We start from the raw sequence: 22367 nt of genomic DNA, 5'->3' as shown, positions 1-22367 counted from the left end.
AATCAAGGGACAGGGCAGGAGAGTGGATTTGAGATAAAAGATCAGCCATGATCTTATTGAATGGCGGGGCTGAATGGTCTACTCCTGCTCCTATTTCCTATGTGCTCATTTACTCTTATCGAAACTCTTCATAATTTTGAATGCAACTGTTTAATCTCCCCCCCCTTGAACTAGAAGAGCCATCCCAACCCTCTAATCTCCCCACGTAACTGAAGTCCCTCTTCCCTGGTAAGATTGTGGTAAATGTCCTCTGCAGCCTCTCGAAGGCTTTGACATCCTTCTCAAAGCCTGACGTCCAGAATTGGACCCGGTACCCCCGGCAAAGGCCACTGCTCCCCATTTGAGTTGTAACTGTGTGTTGTTTCGAAGCCAGAGTGAGAAGGCAGCGACGAACCACGGGTAGAAATGAAACGGTAAAAGTCGCTTAGATCGAGGCTGTTTCTGTTTAAAAATGGGGATGTGCTTACGCAACATCATTTTAACACAGTGTAGATTTGGCTTTCAAAAGGAACAAAATATCCCTCGAGGAACAAGATAATGAACTGGAGCAGTGCAGGATTAACTAGTATTATTTACCTCAATTTACCCAGTAATATCTTTTATCAATAAGGATATCAGTGACGCCAGACAAAATATCTCCTTGAAATATGGTCCCCTTCTTCCAAAACAATGAGGCAGTTCAGCAAATATTTTTCAGACAGCCTTGCTCGATAGCCACAAGGCTAAAGATTTCGCAGCTTGTAATCTCGGAAGTTATTTCATTTCTTCCAATAATTGTATTAGCTCCTGGTTGCTGCAAGGCCTCTGCTGTCTCCCTCCCCATGTTTATCCCAGGATGGTTCAGGTGTGTGCTGAGTCGTCTGTCTGCTCTTTGACAGACCCAGGCGCTCTGATGTCCCGTGGCTTAATAGAAATGAGAGAAAAATAGAACTGTCAATGTGCTGGTGGGTTTGAAAATGAATGGTGGGTGATGGAGAATGGGTTTAACTCCTTCTCAGCAGTGTTAGCGCTTTTAAAACTCTTTTTTTAACTGCTTCCCACCCCAAACCAGGAACCATTCTTCAAGGGAACTGGCTCACTTGGTGTGGGAGTGGGGGTTAAGTGGGGGAGGGATGGGCATCGCAACCAAGTAAGATCTTCTTATCTGAGGCCCAGTCATCAGTGCATCTTTCTGGAGGGTGGTGAGATCGTTGGGTAAGACTCAGGGCTCCCAACACTGCCGGTAGCCCAAACCATGCAGAGAGAGATGTGTGACACCTGCAGTATTACTGCACCTACCTCAGCTGACCTGTTGATGAGGCAATATTGAATCGTTCCAGCAAGAAGCTGACAGAGACACATTGGGCTGAATGGCCTCTTTTGTGCACTGGAATCTTATGCCATTCTAGCTCAGCGCAAATTAGGAACAGAACCCTTCCACTAAACTCCACTTTTACACAATGGGTATTGCTCTTTCCCTGAGTCAGAAGGTTGTGGGTTCAAATCCCTCTCCAGAAACTTGGGCACAAAATCTAGGCTAACATTCCCAGTGCATTCCTGAGGGAGTGCTGCACTGCTGAAGGTACCATATTTTGATTGGGATATTAAACCGAGGCCTCCTCCGCTTCCTAAGGTAGCCCTATTTTGAAGAGCAGGGGAGTTCTCCCTGGTGTCCTGGCCAATATTTATCCCTCAATCAACAGCACGAAAGAACAGATTATCTTGTCATTATCACATTGCTCCCTGTGGGAGCTTGCTGTGTGTAAATTGGCTGCTGCTTTTCCCACATTACAATCGTGATTAGACTTCAAAAAAAAATAAAGTATGCCATTAACTCTGGGACATGCTGAAGTCACGAAAGTGGCTACATAAATGCATGTTCTTTCCTTGTCCTGTCCCATGATGAGAGAGAGAGAACTGATGCTGTTTTTTCCCCATGCAAAAGACTCTCCAGCAGAGGGCTAATTTACTTAGGCAATGTGGCTGGCTTAGCCTTCGGCAGTCTTGGCCCAACTCATAAGGAAGATCCCTTGAACTTCAAGGCCTTAATTTTGCTGCCAAGGTGGGAAACTTGAGGTGGCCTGTGGACCCTGGAACCAGACCCTAGATGACCATGGGGACAGGCAAGTGCTTAGTTCGATTCTCTGGGACTTTGTCCCAGTTGTTTGTGCCCTCCAGCCCTCAGCTCTTATAGCCCGTCACCCCCTACCCATCCCCTATGGCCCCTTATATCCCCCATGGCCCCTTATATCCACCTTCCGTACCTATAGCCATTCACCCAGTATCCACTATGGGCAGACCCCAGGAGCCATGTAGAGATGAAAAAAAGTAAACAATCTAATACAGCTCTCACCTATACACACTTGATAGTGAAAAAAATTCCCATTCATGAAACCCATTCAAAGCTTTTAAATTGCCTCAAGTGTCCCATCTGTTATAATAACAAACATCTATTCAGATCCCACATCAAAGAAATAGCTTCTTGTAAAAGACCTGTGGAGTTTTCCAGATTCTGCGAAAACCTGGCTCTTGGTTTCAGAAAGAAGAAACCAAGAGAAGAGAAACCCAAACCAATGAAGCCCAATCTTGTCAAAATTTAAATCGCATTAGGATTAGAAAATCAAATCACAAAATTTGCCCATTGGAGTTGGGCACATTATACGTTATATGAAACTAATGGCAGCCTATTGTCCTCTGCCAGGCATATGATGTGGCCATGATGCAACCAATAATTGCTCCAGGTTTGGCCAGGCCAGATTGACCTGAAGGGTATTAATCACTATTTGACCCAAACTCACGTAGGGTTACATAGGCCATAGGGTGCAGAACCAGCCAGTTCATGCCAGTGTTGTGCTCCACTCGCACTCCTCCCATCTTTCCTCATCTAAATCTACCATCGTAACCCTCTATTCCCTTTTCCCTTCTCCCTCATATACTTGTCCAGCTTCCCCTTAAATACATCTAAATTATTCACTTCAACCACTCACTGTGGTAGCGAGTTTCACATTCTCACCACTCTTTGGGTAAAGAAGTTGCTTCTGAATTCCCTCTTGGATTTCCTGGTGAATATCTTATATCGATGGCCTCTAGTTATGCTCTTCCCCACTGGGGGAAACATTCTCTCTGTATCCACCCTATCAAAACCTTTATTAGGTCATCTCTCAGCGTTGTGTTATCAAGAGAAGAAAAGACGCTGTCAATCCTTTCCTGAAATGTATATCCTTGCATTTCTGGTATCTTGGGGGCTATGCTCACTACAAAGTGAATGATCAAGCTGTTGTGGGTATCTAACCTGAGCAGAATTCTTAATATTAAACCAGGAACTGTCCATGAGCAGAATTTCCATAAGAACAAAAGAAAGAAAGGGAGAAAAAGGGAAAACCTTGCATTTATATAGCGTCTTTCATGACTTCAGGACATCCCAAAGTGCTCTACGGGCAACAAAATGCTTCTTGAAGTGTATCCCTGTTGTAATGTAGGAAACGTGGCAAGCAATTCGTGCACAGCAAGCTCCCACAAACAGTAATGAGATAATGACCAGGTACTCTGTCTCTGTCTCTGGCTTTGTAACTAAAGTAATCTTTCCATTCAAATACCTTTCTTGTGCGCTCTCTCTCTCTCTCTCTCTCTGTCTCTCTCTTTCATACTTTCTCGTGCTGCCTCTCTCACTGTCTCGCTGTCTGTCTCACTCTCTCTCTTTCTCATTTTCTCACATTCTCTCTCTTGCTTTCTCTGTTGCTCTCTCTTGCTTACGCTCTCTCTTTGCTTTCTTGCTGTCTCTCTCCTGCTCTCTCTCTCTGCTTTCTTGCTCTCTCTCTCTCCTGCTCTCTCTCTCTGTCTGTCTCTTTCTCTCTCTCTCTCTCCCTCTCACTTTCTCGTGCTGTCTCCCTTGCTGTCTCTCTGTCTCTTGCTTGCTCACTCTCTGTCTCTCTCTGTCTCTCTCTTGCTTGTGCTCTCTCGCTTTCTTGCTCTCTATCTTTCTCGCTCTCACTTTCTCGTGCTCTCGCTTTCTTGTGCTCTTTCTCTCTCGCTTTCTCGTACTCGGTCTCTCTCTCGCTCGTTCTCTCTAGCATCTCTCTTTCTCTTTCTCGCCTTCCCGCTCGCTCTCTCTTTCTCTCTCTCACTCTTGCGCTCTCTCTCTCTCGCGCTCTCTCTCTCTCTCTCTCTCTCTCTCTCTCACTCTCTCTCTCTCCTCTCTCTCTATCTCCTCCCTCAGGGGGAGGATAGTATCTTCCAATGACCAAATGTTAATGAGAATGGTGCAATTAAATCTGCACAACCCAACAATTTTTATTTTCTTTTTAGAATATCCATTAAAATAACAAGCCCTCGGGAAGCATGGTTATAAAGTAAATGACAGTACAAGATTTGAATACAAAAAGAATTCAGCAATCAAATCTGTCCTAGCCATGTGCCTGTGTGGAAAGCTTAATTCCGTTTTTAGCGTTCCAACCCACCCCTTACTCCTCTTTACAACAAGAGCAAGAGCTTGCATTTAGCTAGCGCCTTTAACGTAGGAAAACACGCCAAGGCACTGGAAGGTGTTCGTCCATCTCTCGTCCAAGTATTTATTCGTTGTAAGTGAATTTGGATGACCTGCTATTCGGCCACATGGGGCATCACAGTTCTGGTTCTGTCTATTCTCAGCAGTCATATGTTTGTTGCGAGAAACGTGACTGACTTTATTCCTCCCTTTCCCTTGCCTGGTGGTAGGTGGATGGTTTCGATCAGGTGGGTTGAGTTCAATGGCTGTACCCGCTTAAAGCAGTTACCTCTGTGCACACAGGCTGGTATTTGAGGTCTGGTCCTTCTCTTTTAAATGTTTATAAATGGACTGGGCAGTACCTTGGCTAGTTTCACCTCTCAGACTAATCAACCTTGGCCACATCTTTTCTAACCCTGGCAATGCTTTAACCATCGGAGCCTGAGGGAGGCGATGATTGTGCAAAGCAGGTCAGCGTGTGATAAAAGCCCATTCGGTAACGTTATTGCTGTAAGTTTGTTGCAGGTTTTTAATAAGGAAAGCACCACCTGCCCGACGGGGTTGCCATGCCTGAAGCATCGTAATTAGTCAACCCCTCTAGTTTACCGTTGCGAACTCACCTTGGATGTATTCTTGGAGATTTCATCACTTTTTCCGCCCTCCAGTTATGAGATCATAGCGTGCAAACAGGGCCCCGGTCTCTCCCTGGAACTCTAGTCACGGTGGGATGAGGCCCTTAATTGGCCACTTAAGGGCCTCAATCGGTCTAGGGGCCAACCTTGACCTCCCCCTCCCCCCCCCCCCCCCTCCCCCCTCCCCCCTTGACTTTAATCGGAGGTGAGACGGGATGGCGACAAGCTCTCCACCCCGTGCCTTCCCGCCTGCTTAAACGGGCCCCTCCACCCCCGCCCCCTACCTCAACTCCCAGGACAGGGAGAGGGGACTTCAATTCCTCCCAGAGTATCTGAACGTGAACACGTGCTCTAATGTCCTTTAGGGGAAGGAAATCAGCCGTCCTTACCCGGTCTGGCCTACATGTGACTCCAAACCCCCACGGCAATGTGGTTGACTCTTAAATGCCCCTCTGAACAAAGGTAATTAGCCAGCGACGCCCAAACCCCATGAATGAATTAAAAAAAAAACACCTGACTAAAACGGCAATATGAAACATTTCAATATCCTTGGCCGTTAACCATCACCCTCGCTACTTCCTGCTGCGTTCCTATTGTTGTTGGGTTCTTTTTTAGTGCAGTGACTGCGCTATTGAGATGGATGTGCTGTCGAGATTGAAGATGCTGGGCTCTTCTTGTTTAACAATTATTAATTTGTTTCTGACAGTTCAAGCTCTGACCCTGCAGCAAGAGTTTAAACTGCTGCGTGACTGTTTGACTTGCTTATCTTTGCTGACTAGGAAGGAATGTACGTTTTGGGAGCTGCAGAACACCTTTCCTCCTGTTTAAAATCTGACAGTGCTGCAGACGGTCGTTTGAACCATTTTTTTGGGAGTTACTTTAACCTCCCGCCTGATAAACGCCAAGTTGCAGTTGTGCAGATGCTGGTGCCTGTTATACTTTGTTCCTGGTTTTTGAGCCCTTAGGGCAGCGACCGTCCTTGGGCTGTTTCACACTCGGAGAGGGACCAGCAACCTCCATAACAAGAAGAACCATTTTTTAAATTCAGTCAAAATCACAATATTTTAAGAACCGCAGTGTTGTTACCCAAATGTCAATAATAATGGAAAACTGAACAGAGATATATTTCAACAAGTGTTTTAAACACTTTTATTACTTACTAAAAAAAAATTGTTAGCTGTTGCTAATAGCTACACCAGGAACCAAGCTAAAATAATAATCAGTCAAGCTTGTAGTGTGGCTCATTTATACTTGCTAGAAGTGACATATATTCATACGCAGGGACCCGTTCTCTGCAAACAAAAGGAATATGTTCAAGCCTTGCACCTTTTTTGAATTATCCGGGAGCTTGGAAAACCAATAGTCCTTTGTTGCTTTCTCCATGGCAATGCTTTGGCCAATCAGAGTTGATCTGTAAACCAGGCAACGCCCTTTTCTCCTGCAGTATAAATTGCTGTGATTGTTTGAAATTTGGCATTCTTGTGTTTGTCCTGATGAGTTCAAGATGAAAAGCTTCAGCAACATGCCTCCCCTTTCAGCAATAAAAAGCTGTTAATTGAGCGATACTTTTTCACAAGGATAATGTCGATAAAAGCTTTTAAGAAAAGAAACGTGCTAATTAATTACCATCAAAACATAACCGATTGATCAAGTTCAGGAGCTGCACACGAGTCCTTGATGAGCCCTGTGTGGCCCCAGACACAGGTTGGAACCCCTTGGCATAGGAGAGGGAAACAACTAGGAGCGAGAACAATCAAGAAAGGGAATGATGAAAAATCATAGAGATATTTAAAAAAAAACTTTTTATGGGTTATACAAAACACTGGAGATGTGGGATGGTGGGGGGAGGTGGGATGGTGGGGCTGGGGAGGTGTGGGATGGTGGAGGTGGGGTCGTGGGTGAAGGCTGTTTTGACTAGGTTGGATGGTTGGAGGCAGGAGGCCGTGTGATTAAACCTGCAGGAATGTGTCGGACTGAGACTTGGCAACTGTGCTGCAGGACGCTGAGTTACCAGCTTGTTCCAGCAGGAAACTCAAATCTCTGCTCTTGTAATTTTAACCGCGTACGAGGTGCAGTGTGACAGGGAAAGGAAGAGCGGGGAGAGAGTGGAATGTTGCACCTGCACTGTGCCAAAGGGGATGTACACAAGTCAGTGCATCAAGCATCCTAGTGGCATGGTGCCCGGTGAGCTGAAGGAGTGGGTGGGAACAGAGGACTGGAAGGGATGAGGCCTGACTTCATCACAGGCCCTTAAATACCAGTATCGCCTTCAACGCTTTCCAGCTTAGCATGTCCTGGGCCCTGGGCCAGGGATAGAGCATTGAGTTAACCCTTGAGTGCTGTACAAAGGCTGGCTTGATGGGTTGTGCTAAGCAACTGAAGAGATGTCTTTCAGCAGAACAGAGTCCTGCCTCCTTTCTGTCAACACGTCCCACCTTCCGGCCATTAGTCCATCAACGCCAAGCCAAGTTTGCAGCCTGTCGGCTGAGGTATATTTATTTAGTTGAAGTGGCTCACTGTGCCTCACATCTGAACCAGATGTAAATGTGTGACATCATTGTATAGGCCAATGTGCTGTTTTTCCCCGGGGATTGCTGCTGATCCTATTGGCTTGTGCAGTGTTGCCAATCGTCCAGGATTGTCCTGGAGTTTTCCCAGGAATTCAGAATTAATCCCTGGGAGATTCTCTGTGAGCAAAAATAAAAGCTGGCTAAAACATCATAATACCAAATTTAACACAAAAATATGTTTTTCAAATTGTCTTCTAACATTTATACCTAATAGTTTTTAAAATATTGGGGGGAGGGGGAGGGCGGGTGGTGGAAAGTACGCGGTCAAGGGTAGTCCAATTGGGTACCCGAGAGCCTGTTGCCTTTCTGATTGGCCGTGGGAAGGCAGTTGCCCCTGGAGGATGGACCAATGATGTGTGTGTGGGGGTGGGGGGCTGGATCAAGGCAGGAAACCATGTGATGAATCCTCCAGGAATGCACCAAGCAGAGTTGGCAACCCAAGGCGAGAACTTGGTTGAGCGGGTGGGATGGGGTGGGTGGTGGCAGGTGGGTTCATCCCCCTTCCACACGCAAGCAATTTTTGATGGAGCACTTCAGCTTTCAACCTCGGCTCCCTCAGGTATTTTTATGCGGTGGAGAATGTGACAGTTTGCAGGTTGGCCCCTCATCATGGTTGTCGATTTGATTTTGGTTTCTGAGAAATCATTCAAGTGAAGGCCTCCCCACCCGCCCCACGGTAATGTCAATCCCTGCTTGCCTCAACGAAAGAGAGGGTGAAGATGCCGTTTGTGCAGCTGAGGCGGTGTGAGTTAACAGGTGGAAGGGAGGCCTTAACATCCTTGGGATGGCTCTCGCGGAGACTGGGAGATGTTGTTTGCGGCCGAGGGTCAGGATCCAGCTTTGGAGGCAGAAGGAGGAAAGGCCTGCATTTATATGGCGACTCCTGGGCATCTCAAAGCGCTTTCTAAGGCCAATAGTTGTTTGGTTGTACAGCACTTGAGTATTGCTGAAAAAAGAGAGACACTGTTAAAGCTTTCTGTCTTGCACTCATCAGGACAGGTTCGCAAGATCGTCAATAGTAAAGGGAGCAACTGCATGAGAAGAGATTGGTTGGCAAGTGGACTCTGGTAGAGGCAATGCCACGGAGAATGCACCAGGAAACAGTTAACTGCCAAGTTTTTGTTCAAACTCAAACCAGGCAGGTCAACTCTGGTCAAGACATTGCCATGGGGAATGAACCAGGGAATGATTGTTCCCAAGCTTTTGTTTAGTTGAAAAAGGTGCAATGTGTAGACATTCTCCTTCTGTTTGCAAAGGACAGGGCCCTGTGAATGAATAAATGACATGTGTAAGTGAACCACACTGTGAGCCCAACTGAAATTGAATTTGAACAAAAGCTTGGCAGTTAACTATTCCCTTTCACATTCTCCTTGGTAATGCCTCTACCAATCAGAGTCTGCTTACCAACCAATCAACACACTCTTCTCATGCAGTATAAATTGTTGTTCCCTTTACTATTGGTGTCCTTGTGAACAGCCCTGATGAGTGCAAGGCAAAAAGCTTCAACAGCATCTCTCTTTCTTCAGCTTTACAGCCACTGAAGTACTTTTAAAGTGTAGTCACTGCTGTAATGTCGGAAATGTGATAGCCAGTTTGAGCACAGCAAACTCCCACAAACAAGAACGTGATAATTGATCAGATCGCCTTTTGTTTTAGTGACGCTGTTTGATGAATAAATATTGGCCAGGGCACCGGGTAGAATTCCTTTGCAGTTCTTAAAAATAGCTGCCGGGGGATCTTTTACATCCACACGAGAGAGGAGATGGGGCCTTGGTTTAACGTCTCATCTGAAAGGTGGAATCTCCAACAGCGTAGCAGTTCCTCAGTACTGCACTGGGGAGTGTTTGGAGTGGGATTCGAACCCACAACCTCCCGATTTAAGGGTGAGGGTACATTGATAGCTTGGGAGCAGGAGAATGAAGTCGGATTAGGTGCATAATATGGAGCAAAACTGACATGACGGGCTGAATATCACCGAGCCTGTGATGGTGATGGCGTAGTCTGACATTGCCCTACCGGTGGTGACCCTAGCCACCTCTACCTGTCTGTGTTTATCTATCTTTCCACATTGTGGAAGATAAAAGCGACTTTGTCCCTTTAAAAGGAATCGGGGGGTGGAGTTTGGGAGAATGCAGGTGCTTCCTGTTTGTTGCTTTTTTGGGACACTTCCATGGAGCTCCCAGTACAGTCGGACAGATAACATTATTGGACTACTTTCCCACAGTTCTACTGTCCCTCAGCAGACATTAATGGGATTCCCAGATGGTGGCGGCTGACTTGCTAACTCTCTGGACGCTGTCCATTGATGCCGGCCATATGCCCCGCCTCTCCAAAAAGGCAGAAAGATACCATTTTAAATGGTACCCGAGGTTTAGTTTTAATGCCTAAGATTCAGTATTTCACATTAATGTTGCGCAACGCTCAGTGTTTCCCCTAAATTAGCATAAAGACGGAAGATTGTGGCCCAGAGGAATTCTTTCAAGCCCACAGTTGGGTTATAGAGCTCTTTTGTTGCATCAATCAAAATCAGTCACAAGGGGCAATTAGATAAACTGCTTGAAAGAAAATAGGTTATGCAGAAAAAAAAACGTGGAAAAATGGGCTTTGCGAGGGTTGCTGCAGTGTGGTGTTAGCACGGGAACCGTGGGCCAAACGTCACCAAGTGTGGCACTGACTTGTGATTCTTTGAAAATGTGAGCGTCAGCCCACTTCAGGTAGAGTTGAAAGGCCCCACAGCATTGTTGAAAGTAGGGCAGGGCGATCTCCCAGTCTCAAGACCAATAGTTACTGACTTAAAACTGAACATTTGTAATTCAAGGTGAATGTTGTGGGGATTAGGCAGGGGAATGGGATTAATTGGACAGCAACTTCAAAGCGTTGGCACTAAATGGTGGAAAGTGGGACTAAAACTGAGTGGTTAGCTTCTTTGTTTCTCTCTTTATGGCCGGTGCAGAAACTATGGGCTGAATGGCCTCTTTCTGCAGTGTCGCTTTTCTGTGGGCTGATTGGCCTCCCCTGTGTGTGCTGTATGAGTCTATGTTTCACCTCATTGCTGTTCGTCAGGTCTTGCTATGCATGCATTTGCCTATAAAACAGCATCTGTGACCTTCAAAATAAAATTAAGCGCTTTTTAAAATTCATTCATGGGATGTGGGCGTCGCTGGCTGGGCCAGCATTTTGTTTGCCATCCCTAGTTGCCCTTGAGAAGGTGGTGGTGAGCTGCCTTCTTGAACTGCTGCAGTCCATGTGGTTTAGGTGCACCCACAGTGCTGTTAGGGAGGGAGTTCCAGGATTTTGACCCAGCGACAGTGAAGGAATGGCCGATATATTTCCAAGTCAGGATGGTGAGTGACTTGGAGGGGAACTGCCAGGTGGTGGTGTTCCCATCTATCTGCTGCTCTTGTCCTTCTAGATGGTAGTGATCATGGGTTTGGAAGGTGCTGTCTAAGGAACCTTGGCGAGTTTCTGCAGTGCATCTTGTAGATGGTACACACTGCTGCCACTGTGCGTCGGTGGTGGAGGGAGTGAATGTTTGTGTTAGGGTGCCAGTCAAGCAGGTTGTTTTGTCCTGGATATTGCCCAGCTTCTTGAGTGGTGTTCGAGATGCACTCATCAGGAAAGTGGAGAGGATTCCATCACACTCCTGACTTGTGCCTTGTAGATGGTGGACAGGCTTTGGGGAGTCAGGAGGTGAGTTACTTACTGCAGGATTCCTAGCCTCTGACCTGCTGTTGTAGCCACAGTATTGATATGGCTAGTCCAGTTCAGTTTCTGGTCAATGGTAACACCCAGGATGTTGATAGTGGGGGATTCAGTGATGGTAATGCCATTGAATGTCAAGAGGCGATGTTTAGAATCTCTCTTGTTGGAGATGGTCATTGCCAGGTGCTTGTGTGGCGCGAATGTTACTTACCACTTGTCAGCCCAAGCCTGGATATTGTCCAGGTCTTGCTGCATTTGGACATGGGCTGCTTCAGTATCTGAGGAGTCGTGAATGGTGCTGAACATTGTGCAACCATCAGCGAACATCCCCACTTCTGACCTAATGATGGAAGGAAGGTCATTGATGAAGCAGCTGAAGATGGTTGGTCTGAGGACATTACCCTGAGGAACTCCTGCAGTGATGTCCTGGAGCTGGATTGACCCCCAGCAGCCACAACCACCTTCCTTTGTGCTCGGTATGACTCCAACCAGCAGAGAGTTTTCCCCCTGATTCCCATTGACTCCAGTTTTGGTGTCACACAGTTTTGGCGTCACACAGTTTTGGCGTGTGATGCCGCACTTGGTCAAATGTAGCCTTGACATGCTTTGGCGTGTTGGAGAGGTACACACGTTTCATTTCGTCATTTAAAGGAGTTTTTAGTAATGGCTATGGTAGCCACCAGAGGCTTTGTTTGATTAACATTGGGTGTATCCAGTGGCTTAGTGGCTACTGATGATGCTAGGCTGGCCACAGACCTGAAGATGAATGTTTCAATCTCCCACCTCAATGTGAGCCAGAGATTGAACCCGTGACTGTATATATCAATTAGTGTTGCACCAGATACTCATTACGAGAAGCCGGGAGCCTTGCGATTGCTTTTTTTGTCCAATATTGGTGCAACGTAGATTTTTTAGTTTTATTTATCCATGGGATGTGGGTGTTGCTGGTGAGGCCGGCATTTGTTGCCCATCCCTATCAACGCCAGCACCCTGAGTACAACTGAGTGGTTTGCTAGACCATTTCAGAGGGCAGTTAAGGGTCAACCACATTGCTGTGGGCCTGGAGTCACATGTAGGCCAGACCAGGTAAGGGCAGCAGATTTCCCTCCCTAAAGGACATTAGGGAACCCGATGGGTTCTTATGACAATCAATGATAGTTGCCGTGGTCACCGTCACTGAGATTAGCTTTATATTCCAGATTTATTTGATCAATTGAACTTCAATTCCCCAGGTGCTATGGTGGGGTTTGAGCTCATGTGCCCGGATCATTAGTCCAGATCTCTGGATTACTCGCCCAATAACAAACACTACCACACCCACTGCAAACCCAGTGACGCCTGGTGTGTGGGAAGTGTGTTCACTGCAGCACTGATGGCTGAGGTTCCACATCTTAAAACGATGAGTGACTTGGTTCAGGATCGCTCAACCCTGCTGCCCCTGACCTAGGTTGTGGTTGGGGGGTGGGTGGTGGTGGGGGTTGGTGGTGCGCTGGGGGTGTTGGGGGATGCCTGACACTGATGCAGTGTGCCAGAAGAGTGAAGTGTTCCGCCATGTTGACATACAGAAACATAACATGGTTACAACACGGATGAAGCCTGCCATGCTGGCTCTCTACAGGAACCACTCACCGTGTCCCAATCCCCTACCTTCTCCTTGTGGCCCTGCAAAATCCTTTCACTTCAGATGTTTACCCAGTTTCCTTTGGAAAACCATGATTGAATCTGCCTCCACCACGCAGTCAGGCAGTGCAGTCCAGATCATAACCACTTGCTGCGCAAAACAGTTTTTCCTCATGTCACCTTAGGTTCTTTTGTCAATTACCTTAAATTGGTGTCCTTTGATTCAGCAACAGAAATTGTTCCACTTTTGTTGTTGCTTAAGGGGCTCTTCACTTGGAGGTGCAATTTTTTAAAAGTACATTAATAATCAGAGAAGCAACGTGCAGATGTGAATGAAATATAATCCTCTGGCAGAACATAAGGGTCTTTCCCCACTGAGATTGCGCTGCACCAGTGAACCAAACTTATTAAATAGCTGGGGGGGAATATGAGCCAGCTAAGTGTGTGTGCATGTGATTTTCTTGCTCCAGTTTCCAAGCAACAGCAACTTGCATTTATATAGCATCTTAAGGTGATAAAACATCCCAAGACTCTTCACAGGAATATCATATTTCTAAATAATGGGCATTGGGCTACATACGAAGTTTGCCCAAAGAGGTAAGTTCTATGGGTGTAACCACAGAAGAGTTCAAAAGATGGACCTGCCCAATTTGCGACTCAGCTGTGGGAGTGGGGGAACGTTAAAGGTGAAGTCTATCTAATTTTGTAAAGCTGATTTGGCTCTTTATATCTCATTCCAAACCACAGATCAGACAGCAGGGGCAATAGTTTCGATTAGACAGGCTAGGGCTCTGTTTTCTTGAAAAGGGAAGACTGAGGGGTAGCCTAAGAGGAAGTCCTTAAAATTATGTAAAGGGTTTGAGAGGCTACAACCTGGAGAAGATGCTTCAACTTGTGAGGGAGAGCAGAACTAAGGGCCATTAATGTAAGATAGTCCACTCATGGTTAATCTACTAGGGAATGCAGGGGATGTTTATTTATCCAGAGAGTGGTTAGAATGTGGAAGCTAGATAATTACATACCAGATAGAAGGACATGTTGATAGGGTTAAATGGAGGAAGGTAGTAGGAGGCTTGTATGAAGCATGGGGCCGCTGGGCCAAATGACTGTTTCTATGCTGGATGCTCCATGTTATTCTGTGCGTGCGGTAATAGGCTGATCAAACATCACAAACGAACATCTTGCAGTATTACCTAGGGGACTTGCAGAATTTAGCAGTATTTTATTGATGAAACGTTCACTTGTGGTTCTTTGAACTTGCTTAGGAAACTTGTCTTAAATTCATGACAGTCGAATGTTTGGTTGTCTCAGTTGCTTGAAGACTGGCATCCCAGTGGACAGGTGTTTGACCAGCGGAGCTCCGGCTACCTGTGCTCTTTTCCTGCCCCTATATCTGGGGCCCTTTCCCCTTCCATTTGCAGTTTGAAGTGCCTCTCCTTCCTTCCCTGTCAGCTCGCCAAGGTTTGTATCTTCCATGTCAGGAAGGCACACCTTGGCCGGCCCTTTGTATGTTACCGCAGAAAAGATTCACGAGAAAGGTTCCAGGGATGAGGAACTTCAGTTGCCTGGATAGGTTGGAGAAGGTGAGGCTGTTCTCCTTGGAGCAGAGAAGGCTGAGAGGATATCTGATCGAGGTGCTCAAAACCATGAGGGGTCTGAACAGAGTAGGCGGGGAGAGACTGTTCCCATTGGCAGAAGAGTCGAGAGCCAGAGGGCACCGATTTAAGGTGATTGGCAAAAGAAGCAACAGTGACGTGAGGGGGAAAAACCTGTTTAGGCAGCGAGTGACTAGGATCTGAAATGTGCTGCCTGAGAGTGCGCTGGAGGCAGATTCAACTGGGGCTTTCAGGAGGGAGTTGGATAAGCGCCTGAGGGGAAAACAATTCCAGCATTAGGGGGAAAGGGCAGGATGTGGAACTAGCTAGGCTTGCTCTTGCAGAGAGTTGGCAATGGGTCGGATGGGCTGAATGGACTCCTGTGCTGTAACCATTCTATGATTCTGCTCAGCACAAGGGCAGATGTGGAGTTCTCCAGTCAGGTGAACGCGGGGGGGTGGGAGCAGGGTTGGGGGGGGGTGGCGGGGGGGGTGGTGGGGAGCAGGGTTGGAGGGGGCAGGTTTTGGGGGGGGGTGGTGTAGAGTGGCGTTGGGAGTAACGCAGTTGCTCATGGGCCTTGCATGTCTATTGGCTCCACTTGAGGCCATGGGGGAGTGGAAGTGAGGAGTCGATAACTTTTTAAATTCGTTCTCCTGATGTCCATGCCCCCGATAAAGCTGGTATTGATTGTCCCGCCCTTGTTGCCCTTGGGAAGTCGGTGGTGGTGAGCTGTCTTCTCGCACCTCCCGTCTGCAGCGATTTTTGATGACCCTCATAGGTGACCCTCTGCTGTGCTGTGCTGCCCTCACCTTATCCAGTATCACGTGTATCTGAATCTAAACCGCTAAATGATTCTCCAAGAGACTGGGAGCATGCAGGGCAAGCGCTGTCAGCCCTGAGTGAAGCCCATCCATTACCTGACTTGATGATGTGAGGCCCTTACCTGCAATAGGGACGATGCGAAGGTGCATTTGCGAATTTTCAAGATACGACTGTTATTGGAGGGAAAGTCTGAATTCCCATTGAGAGTCTGTAATTGATGTCATTTTTTTCAATAAAACTTGCTATTCAAATGAGCTGGTGAGGCTGCCTTTTTGATGTAGCTGTCATGAACACTTTAATCACAGAAAATGATTTATCTTCAAGGACTTGGAACATTCTGGAAGAATTTGTGTTTTAAAAGACACTGTCCTTTAAAGGGTTAATGCAGGGCTCTGATTGTTATTCCTAGAAAAAGCAACCTTTCCCAAGAAAGAGTAATTAAGCCGCTGTTTTAAAAACAAAAACTGTAAACCTCTTGACCCAGGTGTGCAAAGGGGTTCACATGGGTTTGACAGCTCTGAAAGTAAAACCATGCCTGGGACTGTGATTAAAAAGTGGGTTTTGGGGGGTTTTGCTTTTAGAGAAGGACCAACTGCTTGAGAAGGAAGGCAGCAGCCTTTTTGCAGTCCAGAGCCAGTCCGCAGCCAGAGTGAATATAAGCTGCTCTGGAATTGCTCTACATGCTGGAATAGAGTACCCTCAAGTATTCCTTGAACCTGCCTGAAAAGCAGTGCCAAAGTCTTTGATTGTTTCATGGATCAGTGCTGAGAGACTAACCGTATAAACTGGACGCTATTTCCAGAACTCCACCATCTATCCTTTGCCTTTGAACCATTGACTTTTAACCATTGGCTAAATGTGTGTGTGTGTGTGTGTGTGTGTGTGTGTGTGTGTGTGTGAGAGAGAGACTTGGGATATCTCGAAGGGGTAATTAGTATAATTTCATATTCCATACTGTATGTTAATAAGCTTTGCCTTTCTATTCGACAAGACTGGTTTCACAATAAACTGATAAGTTTGTTGTTTATTGAAAGAAGCCTGGTCAATGCCTCTCTCATTCTGGGTAACAGTGGTGAGTGTAAACAATTGGCCACGTTGGTGAGTAAATTAAACTTTTGAACAAATGGTACAACCTGTGGAACAATGGGGCTAGATCGACTGCACACTCCCCCCCCCCGCCCCAATCCCGGTTGTAACACTGCATTCTTATTGCGGAATATTGTGTTTATAAAATGTAAATTTACTGAAGGGCATTTGCAGAGATTTTTGAGAGATCTCAAATGTGATGGTTAGCGTTGTGCGTCGTTGATTTTTCAGGTGAACTTAAGTGAAGTCTTCAGAATTATGCAATGAATTTTGAGAGATCTATCTCTCTTTCCCTTTATGCCTCTCTCTTACCTTTATCCATCACACTATCTCTCCTCTCTCTACTCCTTTCTGCATGCTTGGTCACCCTCTGGCACATCAGCCAAGTGGCGGCAGCCAGCTTGTGCACAGTAAGATCCCATAAATGGCCATGTGATAAATGACCAATGATGTTCATTGAGGGATAATTATAGCCCAGGACACCAGGGAGAACTCCCCTGCTCTTCTTCAAGTAGCATCACGGGATCTTTTTTTGAGCTCCTTGGTTTAACATTTCATTCACCTCGGACAGTGCAGCACTCCCTCAGTACTGCACTGGGAGTGTCCGCCTGGATTTTGTGTTTAGTTCTCTGGAGTGGGTCTTGAACACATGACTTTCGACCCCAGAGCCAAGAGTGCTACCACGTGAGCGTCAGCTGATGGCTAGTTTCAACGTGAAGATTGTTTGATGGGGAAATGTGCTGTGGGGGACCAGAATTCTGGGTGGAACGGGACTTTTGTAACTGCAGAGTATCATCTATTCCGGACGAATGGGAAGGTTAGAGGTGCAATGGCTGACTTGGGAAGAGAAGACTCCTGAGATGAGATGGGGCCTGCAATTTCATAGGACCTATTTGTTCTCTCTGCAGGACTGTCCGCAGATTCTCCCGTCCACGGAAATCTTCATCCCGGTGGGAGTGGTCAAGCCTATCACGCTCGCTGCCAAGAATCTGCCCCAGCCACAGTCAGGGCAACGGAGCTACGAGTGCATCTTCGACATCCAGGGCACCATGCATCGCGTACCAGCCCTCCGCTTCAACAGCACCAGTGTGCAGTGCCAGAACACCTCGGTAAGTTAATGGTGGGCAGCCCTGCCTGGTCCAACCTCAGTGTGTGTGTGTGTGTGTGTGTGTGTTGTTGTTGTTGTATTGGTGCCCTGCCTAGAAAGGGAAAAAAAAAACTTGTTTCATCATTTTGGCACATCACAAAGGCACTTGACGGCCAGTGAAGTACTTTCTGAAGTAACGCCGCTATTGGAATATAGTGGTCAAGTTGCCACCTGCAACACCAGCCCTGAAGAAGAGCCATATGGTCTTGGAAACATTAACCCTGTTTCTCTCTCCACAAAGGCTGTCAGACCTGCTGAGTTTTTCCGGCATTTTCTGTTTTTATTGCCACCAGCAATGACCTGTTTAAAATTCAGCAGGTCTGACGGCATCTGTGGAGAGAGAAACAGAGTTAACGTTTCGAGTCCGTATGACCCTTCTCCAGAGCTCCAGAGAAGTAGAAAGTGATGGAATTTATACTGTTTAAGGGGGAATGGAGCAGGTGATGCTGGGTAAAAGGCCAGCGACAGGTGGGGGGCTAAGGAGAGATCGACAAAGGTGTCATGAACAAAAGGACAAAGGGAGTGTAAATGGTAGTGGTAAGGGCTAAAGGAGGTGCTGATAGTGACATTAAGGTGAGAAAGCAGAGTGTGTGAACAGCAGAACAAGGGTCAGCACTCTGTGAAAGAGCAACATGGACCAAGTAACAGATGGCCCTGTTGGGAGAGAGGTGGGTGGAGGGGGCTTTGGTTGGGGGGATAAAAGGATAGGAAAAGGGATAAAAAGGGGATAAAACAATGAATAAATGAATAAAAATAAGTAGATAAAAAATAAAAATGCATTTTTAAAAAAACGTATAAAAGGGATTAAAAAGGGGGTGGAGATGGAGGAGGGAGCTCACGGTCTGAAGTTGTTGAACTCAATGGCCAGGATTTTCCATTTGGTGGCCGGGCCAGGGAGCGGCTGGGAAATGAACGGCCAGCCAGTGTGAAACGCATGCTGAGAGCCTCAGCGCTGCCGGGGTGGGAGTGGGAGGAGGGTGGGCACTAAAGTCTGTGCATGCGCTGGGGGAGCACGCACTGAAACCTCCCTGAAGGCAGGGAGCCACCTCTGGGAGCTGAAGAATTTTACAACCAAAAATAAAGACTTTTACGATGAATGTAAAATCCTGCCCAATATTAAGTCCGGAAGGCTGTAAAGTGCCTAGTTGGAAGATGAGGTGCTGTTTCTCCAGTTTGCGTTGGGTTTCACTGGAACATTGCAGCAAGCCAAGGACGGACATGTGGGCATGAGAGCAGGGTGGAGTGTTGAAATGGCAAGCGACAGGGAGGTCTGGGTCATGCTTGCGGACAGACCGAAGGTGTTCCGCAAAGCGGTCACCCAGTCTGCGTTTGGTCTCTCCAATGTAGAGGAAACCGCATTGGGAGCAGTGAATGCAGTAGACTAAATTGAGGGAAGTGCAAGTGAAGCACTGCTTCACTTGAAAGGAGTGTTTGGGCCCTTGGGCAGTGAGGGGGGAGGAGGTAAAGGGGAAAGTGTTGTACCTTCTGCGATTGCATGGGAAGGTGCCGTGGGAGGGGGCTGAGGTGTTAGGGGTGATGGGGAGTGGGCCAGGGTGTCCCGGAGGGAATAGTCCCTATGGAATGCCGACAGAGGGGGGTGAAGGGAAGATGCGTTTGGTGGTGGCATCATGATGGAGTTGTCAGAAATAGCGGAGGATGATCCTTTGAATGCGGAGGCTGGTGGGGTGAAAAGTGAGGACAAGGGGGACCCTATCATGGTTCTGGGAGGGAGAGGAAGGTGTGAGGGCAGATGCACAGGAGATGGGCCGGACACGGTTGAGGGTCCTGTCAACCACCGTGGGTGGGAAACCTCAGTTAAGGAAGAAGGAAGGCATGTCAGAAGCATTGTTTTGGAAAATGGCATCATCAGAACAGATGCAACGGAGGTGAAGGAACTGAGAGAATGGGATGAAGCCCTTACAGGAAGCGGGGTGTGAGGAGCTGTAGTTGAGGTAGCTGTGGGAGTCGCTGGCCCTCTATCCAGCTTCACCTGCTCCACCTCTCTTAAACAGTATAAATTTCATCACATTTCTACTTCTATTGAGCTCTGAAGAAGGGTCATACGGACTCAAGACGTTAACTCTATTTCTCTCTCCACAGATGCTGTCTGAGTTTTTCCAGCATTTTCTGTTTTTATTTCAGATTTCCAGCATCCGCAGTATTTTGCTTTCATCTTAACAATCTGTTTAATTTAAGGATGTTGGTTAAGGGATAAATATCGGCCAGGATCTGAGGGAGAGCTCTTTGTTGAAATGGTGCTGTGGAACCTTTCAATGTCTACCTGCCAGCGCAGATGGGTCCCCGGTTTAATGTCTCATTTGGAGACTGCACCGCCAACAGTGCAGCACTCCCTTAAAACGGCACCAGAAGTGTCAGCCTGGATTATGTGCTGAAGTGTCTGGAGTATTTTAGGTCAAACTGAATAAACCAGTTTAAGATTAGGCAGGCTAGCGCTGTGTTTCCAGTGATGATATCATTTCTTACAGCTTTGGGTGTGGTCACTTTGGCTCTGGATGTGGTGACGTCATTGGTAGGATCGATCCTGTTTTCATACACGATTGTTTTTATTACCCCCCCCTTCTCCCCCCCCACACCTTTCTCCTCCCTCCCCCCCCACCATCTATCCAGCACCCTCCCTGTTACCTCAACCCAATAGGCATTTACCATCTGTGGGCCAAGGCAATGAGTGCAGAAAGGTTATTCAAAGATGCAATGGGGGTATCACAGCCAAGACTTCATTTAAATCTCCTGCAATCGTCATCTTTCAGAGAGTAACAGCTGGACACGCCCATTGCCTCTTAACTCTGTTCTAGTTCCATAGCCCTTAATACTCATAGCCAACAAAAGTCCATCAATCTCAGTTTAGAAATTTTGACGAATTTCTGGAAGATGTTCTGGGTTTGTAAGGATCACTAAGGATCAAAGAGCGAGAACTCTTTGGTACTTTGATTGACTGTCTACCAGAACGAGGGGACACACTTTAAAAATAAGGGGTCTCCCATTTAAGGTGGAGATGAGGAGAAATTCCTTCTCTGAGGGTTGTTAGTCTGTGGATTTCTGTTCCCCAGAGAGCAGTGGAGGCTGGATCTTGAACTTTGTTAAAGACTGAGTTTGATAGGTTCTTGATTGACAAGTCAGTCTCTCCTGTGTTATCGGACTGAGTGCACTAACAAGTGGCCCAAGCACCAACTGCGCAGGGTGAATTTGAGGGATGGTCTCACAGAGTTCCAGACCTGAGCAGGGCACGTCTGCTTAACTTGACGAAAACAATTTGGTCTTCTAAACAAGAATTCCCAATGAGCTGGACTGACAATGATGCAGTGTTTACAGAGTGTAGAGTTGAGGCCAGAATCAGATCAGCTGTGATCATATCAAATGGTGGAGGGGCCGAATGGCCTACCCCTCCTCATTTGTATTTCTCCCCCCTCGTCCTCTCTCTCAACCCCCTCATACTTTCTCAAACCCCCCTCATCCTCCCCCTCACCCTCTCTCTCTTCCCCCCTCGTCCTCCCCCTCGCCCTCTCTCTTCCCCCTCGCCCTCTCTCTTCCCCCTCGCCCTCTCTCTCACCCCCTCACCCTCTCTCTCACCCCCTCACCCTCTCTCTCACCCCCTCACCCTCTCTCTCACCCCCTCATCCTCTCTCTCACACCCCTCGTACTTTCTCAAACCCCCCTCGTCCTCCCCCTTGCCCCCTCTCTTCCCCCTCACCCTCTCCCTCTTCCCCCTCACCCCCCTCATCCTCCCCCTCACCCTCTCTCTCACCCCCCTCACCCTGTCTCTCACCCCCCTCGCCCTCTCTCTCACCCCCCCCTCGTTCTCTGTCTCACCTCCTTGCTCTCTCTCTTTTTCCCCCCTCCCCCTCCTTCTCCCCCCTCCCTCTCTCTCCCCCCCTCGCCCTTTTTCTCTTTCCCCCTTTGCCCTTTTTCTCTCTCTTCCCCCCCCTCCCCACCTCTCTCTCTCCCCCCTCGCCGTGTCTCTCTCCCCCCTCGCCGTGTCTCTCTCCCCCCTCGCCCTCTCTCTTTCCCCCCTCGCCCTCTCTCTTTCCCTCCTCGCCCTCTCTCTCTCCCCCCTCGCCCTCTCTCTCTCCCCCCTCGCCCTCTCTCTCTCCCCCCTCACCCTCTCTCTCTTCCCCCTCGCCCTCTCTCTCTCCCCCCTCGCCCTCTCTCTCTCCCCCCTCGCCCTCTCTCTCTCCCTCCTCGCCCTCTCTCTCTCCCCCCTCGCCCTCTCTCTCTCCCCCTTCACCCTCTCTCTCTCCCTCCTCGCCCTCTCTCTCTCCCCCTCGCCCTCTCTCTCTCCCCCCTCGCCCTCTCTCTCTCCCCCCTCGCCCTCTCTCTCTCCCCCCTCGCCCTCTCTCTCTCCCCCCTCGCCCTCTCTCTCTCCCCCCTCGCCCTCTCTCTGCTCCTCGCCCTCTCTCTCTTTCCCTCTCAGTCTCTCTGTTTCTGTCTGTTACGTTCACTCTCACATTCCAACAGGACCCAGTGGAGTCCTGTAGCTGAGATGGTCTAACTCTGCCTCGCTGGAGATCTGTCCTGGGCCCTCCTGTGTTATCGGACGGACTGCACTAACATGTGGTCCAAGCACCAACTGCGCAGGGTGAATTTGAGGGACGGTCTCACAGAGTTCCAGACCTGAGCAGGGCACGTCTGCTTAACTTGACGAAAACAATTTGGTCTTCTAAACAAGAATTCCCAATGAGCTGGACTGACAATGATGCAGTGTTTACAGGAACA

General features: G+C 47.8%; 1 protein-coding gene across 1 annotated transcript in view; it reads left to right on the top strand.

Moving 5' to 3' along the window:
• Positions 1-22367, top strand: part of LOC144673607 (plexin-A1-like) — a 316439-nt gene that overhangs the window by 208863 nt on the left and 85209 nt on the right. Inside the window, exon 9 of the mRNA XM_078535357.1 lies at positions 17398-17598. Within this exon, the coding sequence (XP_078391483.1) occupies positions 17398-17598 (201 nt within the window). The remainder of the gene's footprint in view (positions 1-17397; positions 17599-22367) is intronic.

The sequence above is a fragment of the Cetorhinus maximus genome, unplaced genomic scaffold (genome assembly GCF_964194155.1).
Source record: "Cetorhinus maximus unplaced genomic scaffold, sCetMax3.hap1.1 HAP1_SCAFFOLD_398, whole genome shotgun sequence".
Taxonomy (NCBI): Eukaryota; Metazoa; Chordata; class Chondrichthyes; order Lamniformes; family Cetorhinidae; genus Cetorhinus; species Cetorhinus maximus.
This window is presented reverse-complemented; position numbering and strand designations above follow the sequence as displayed.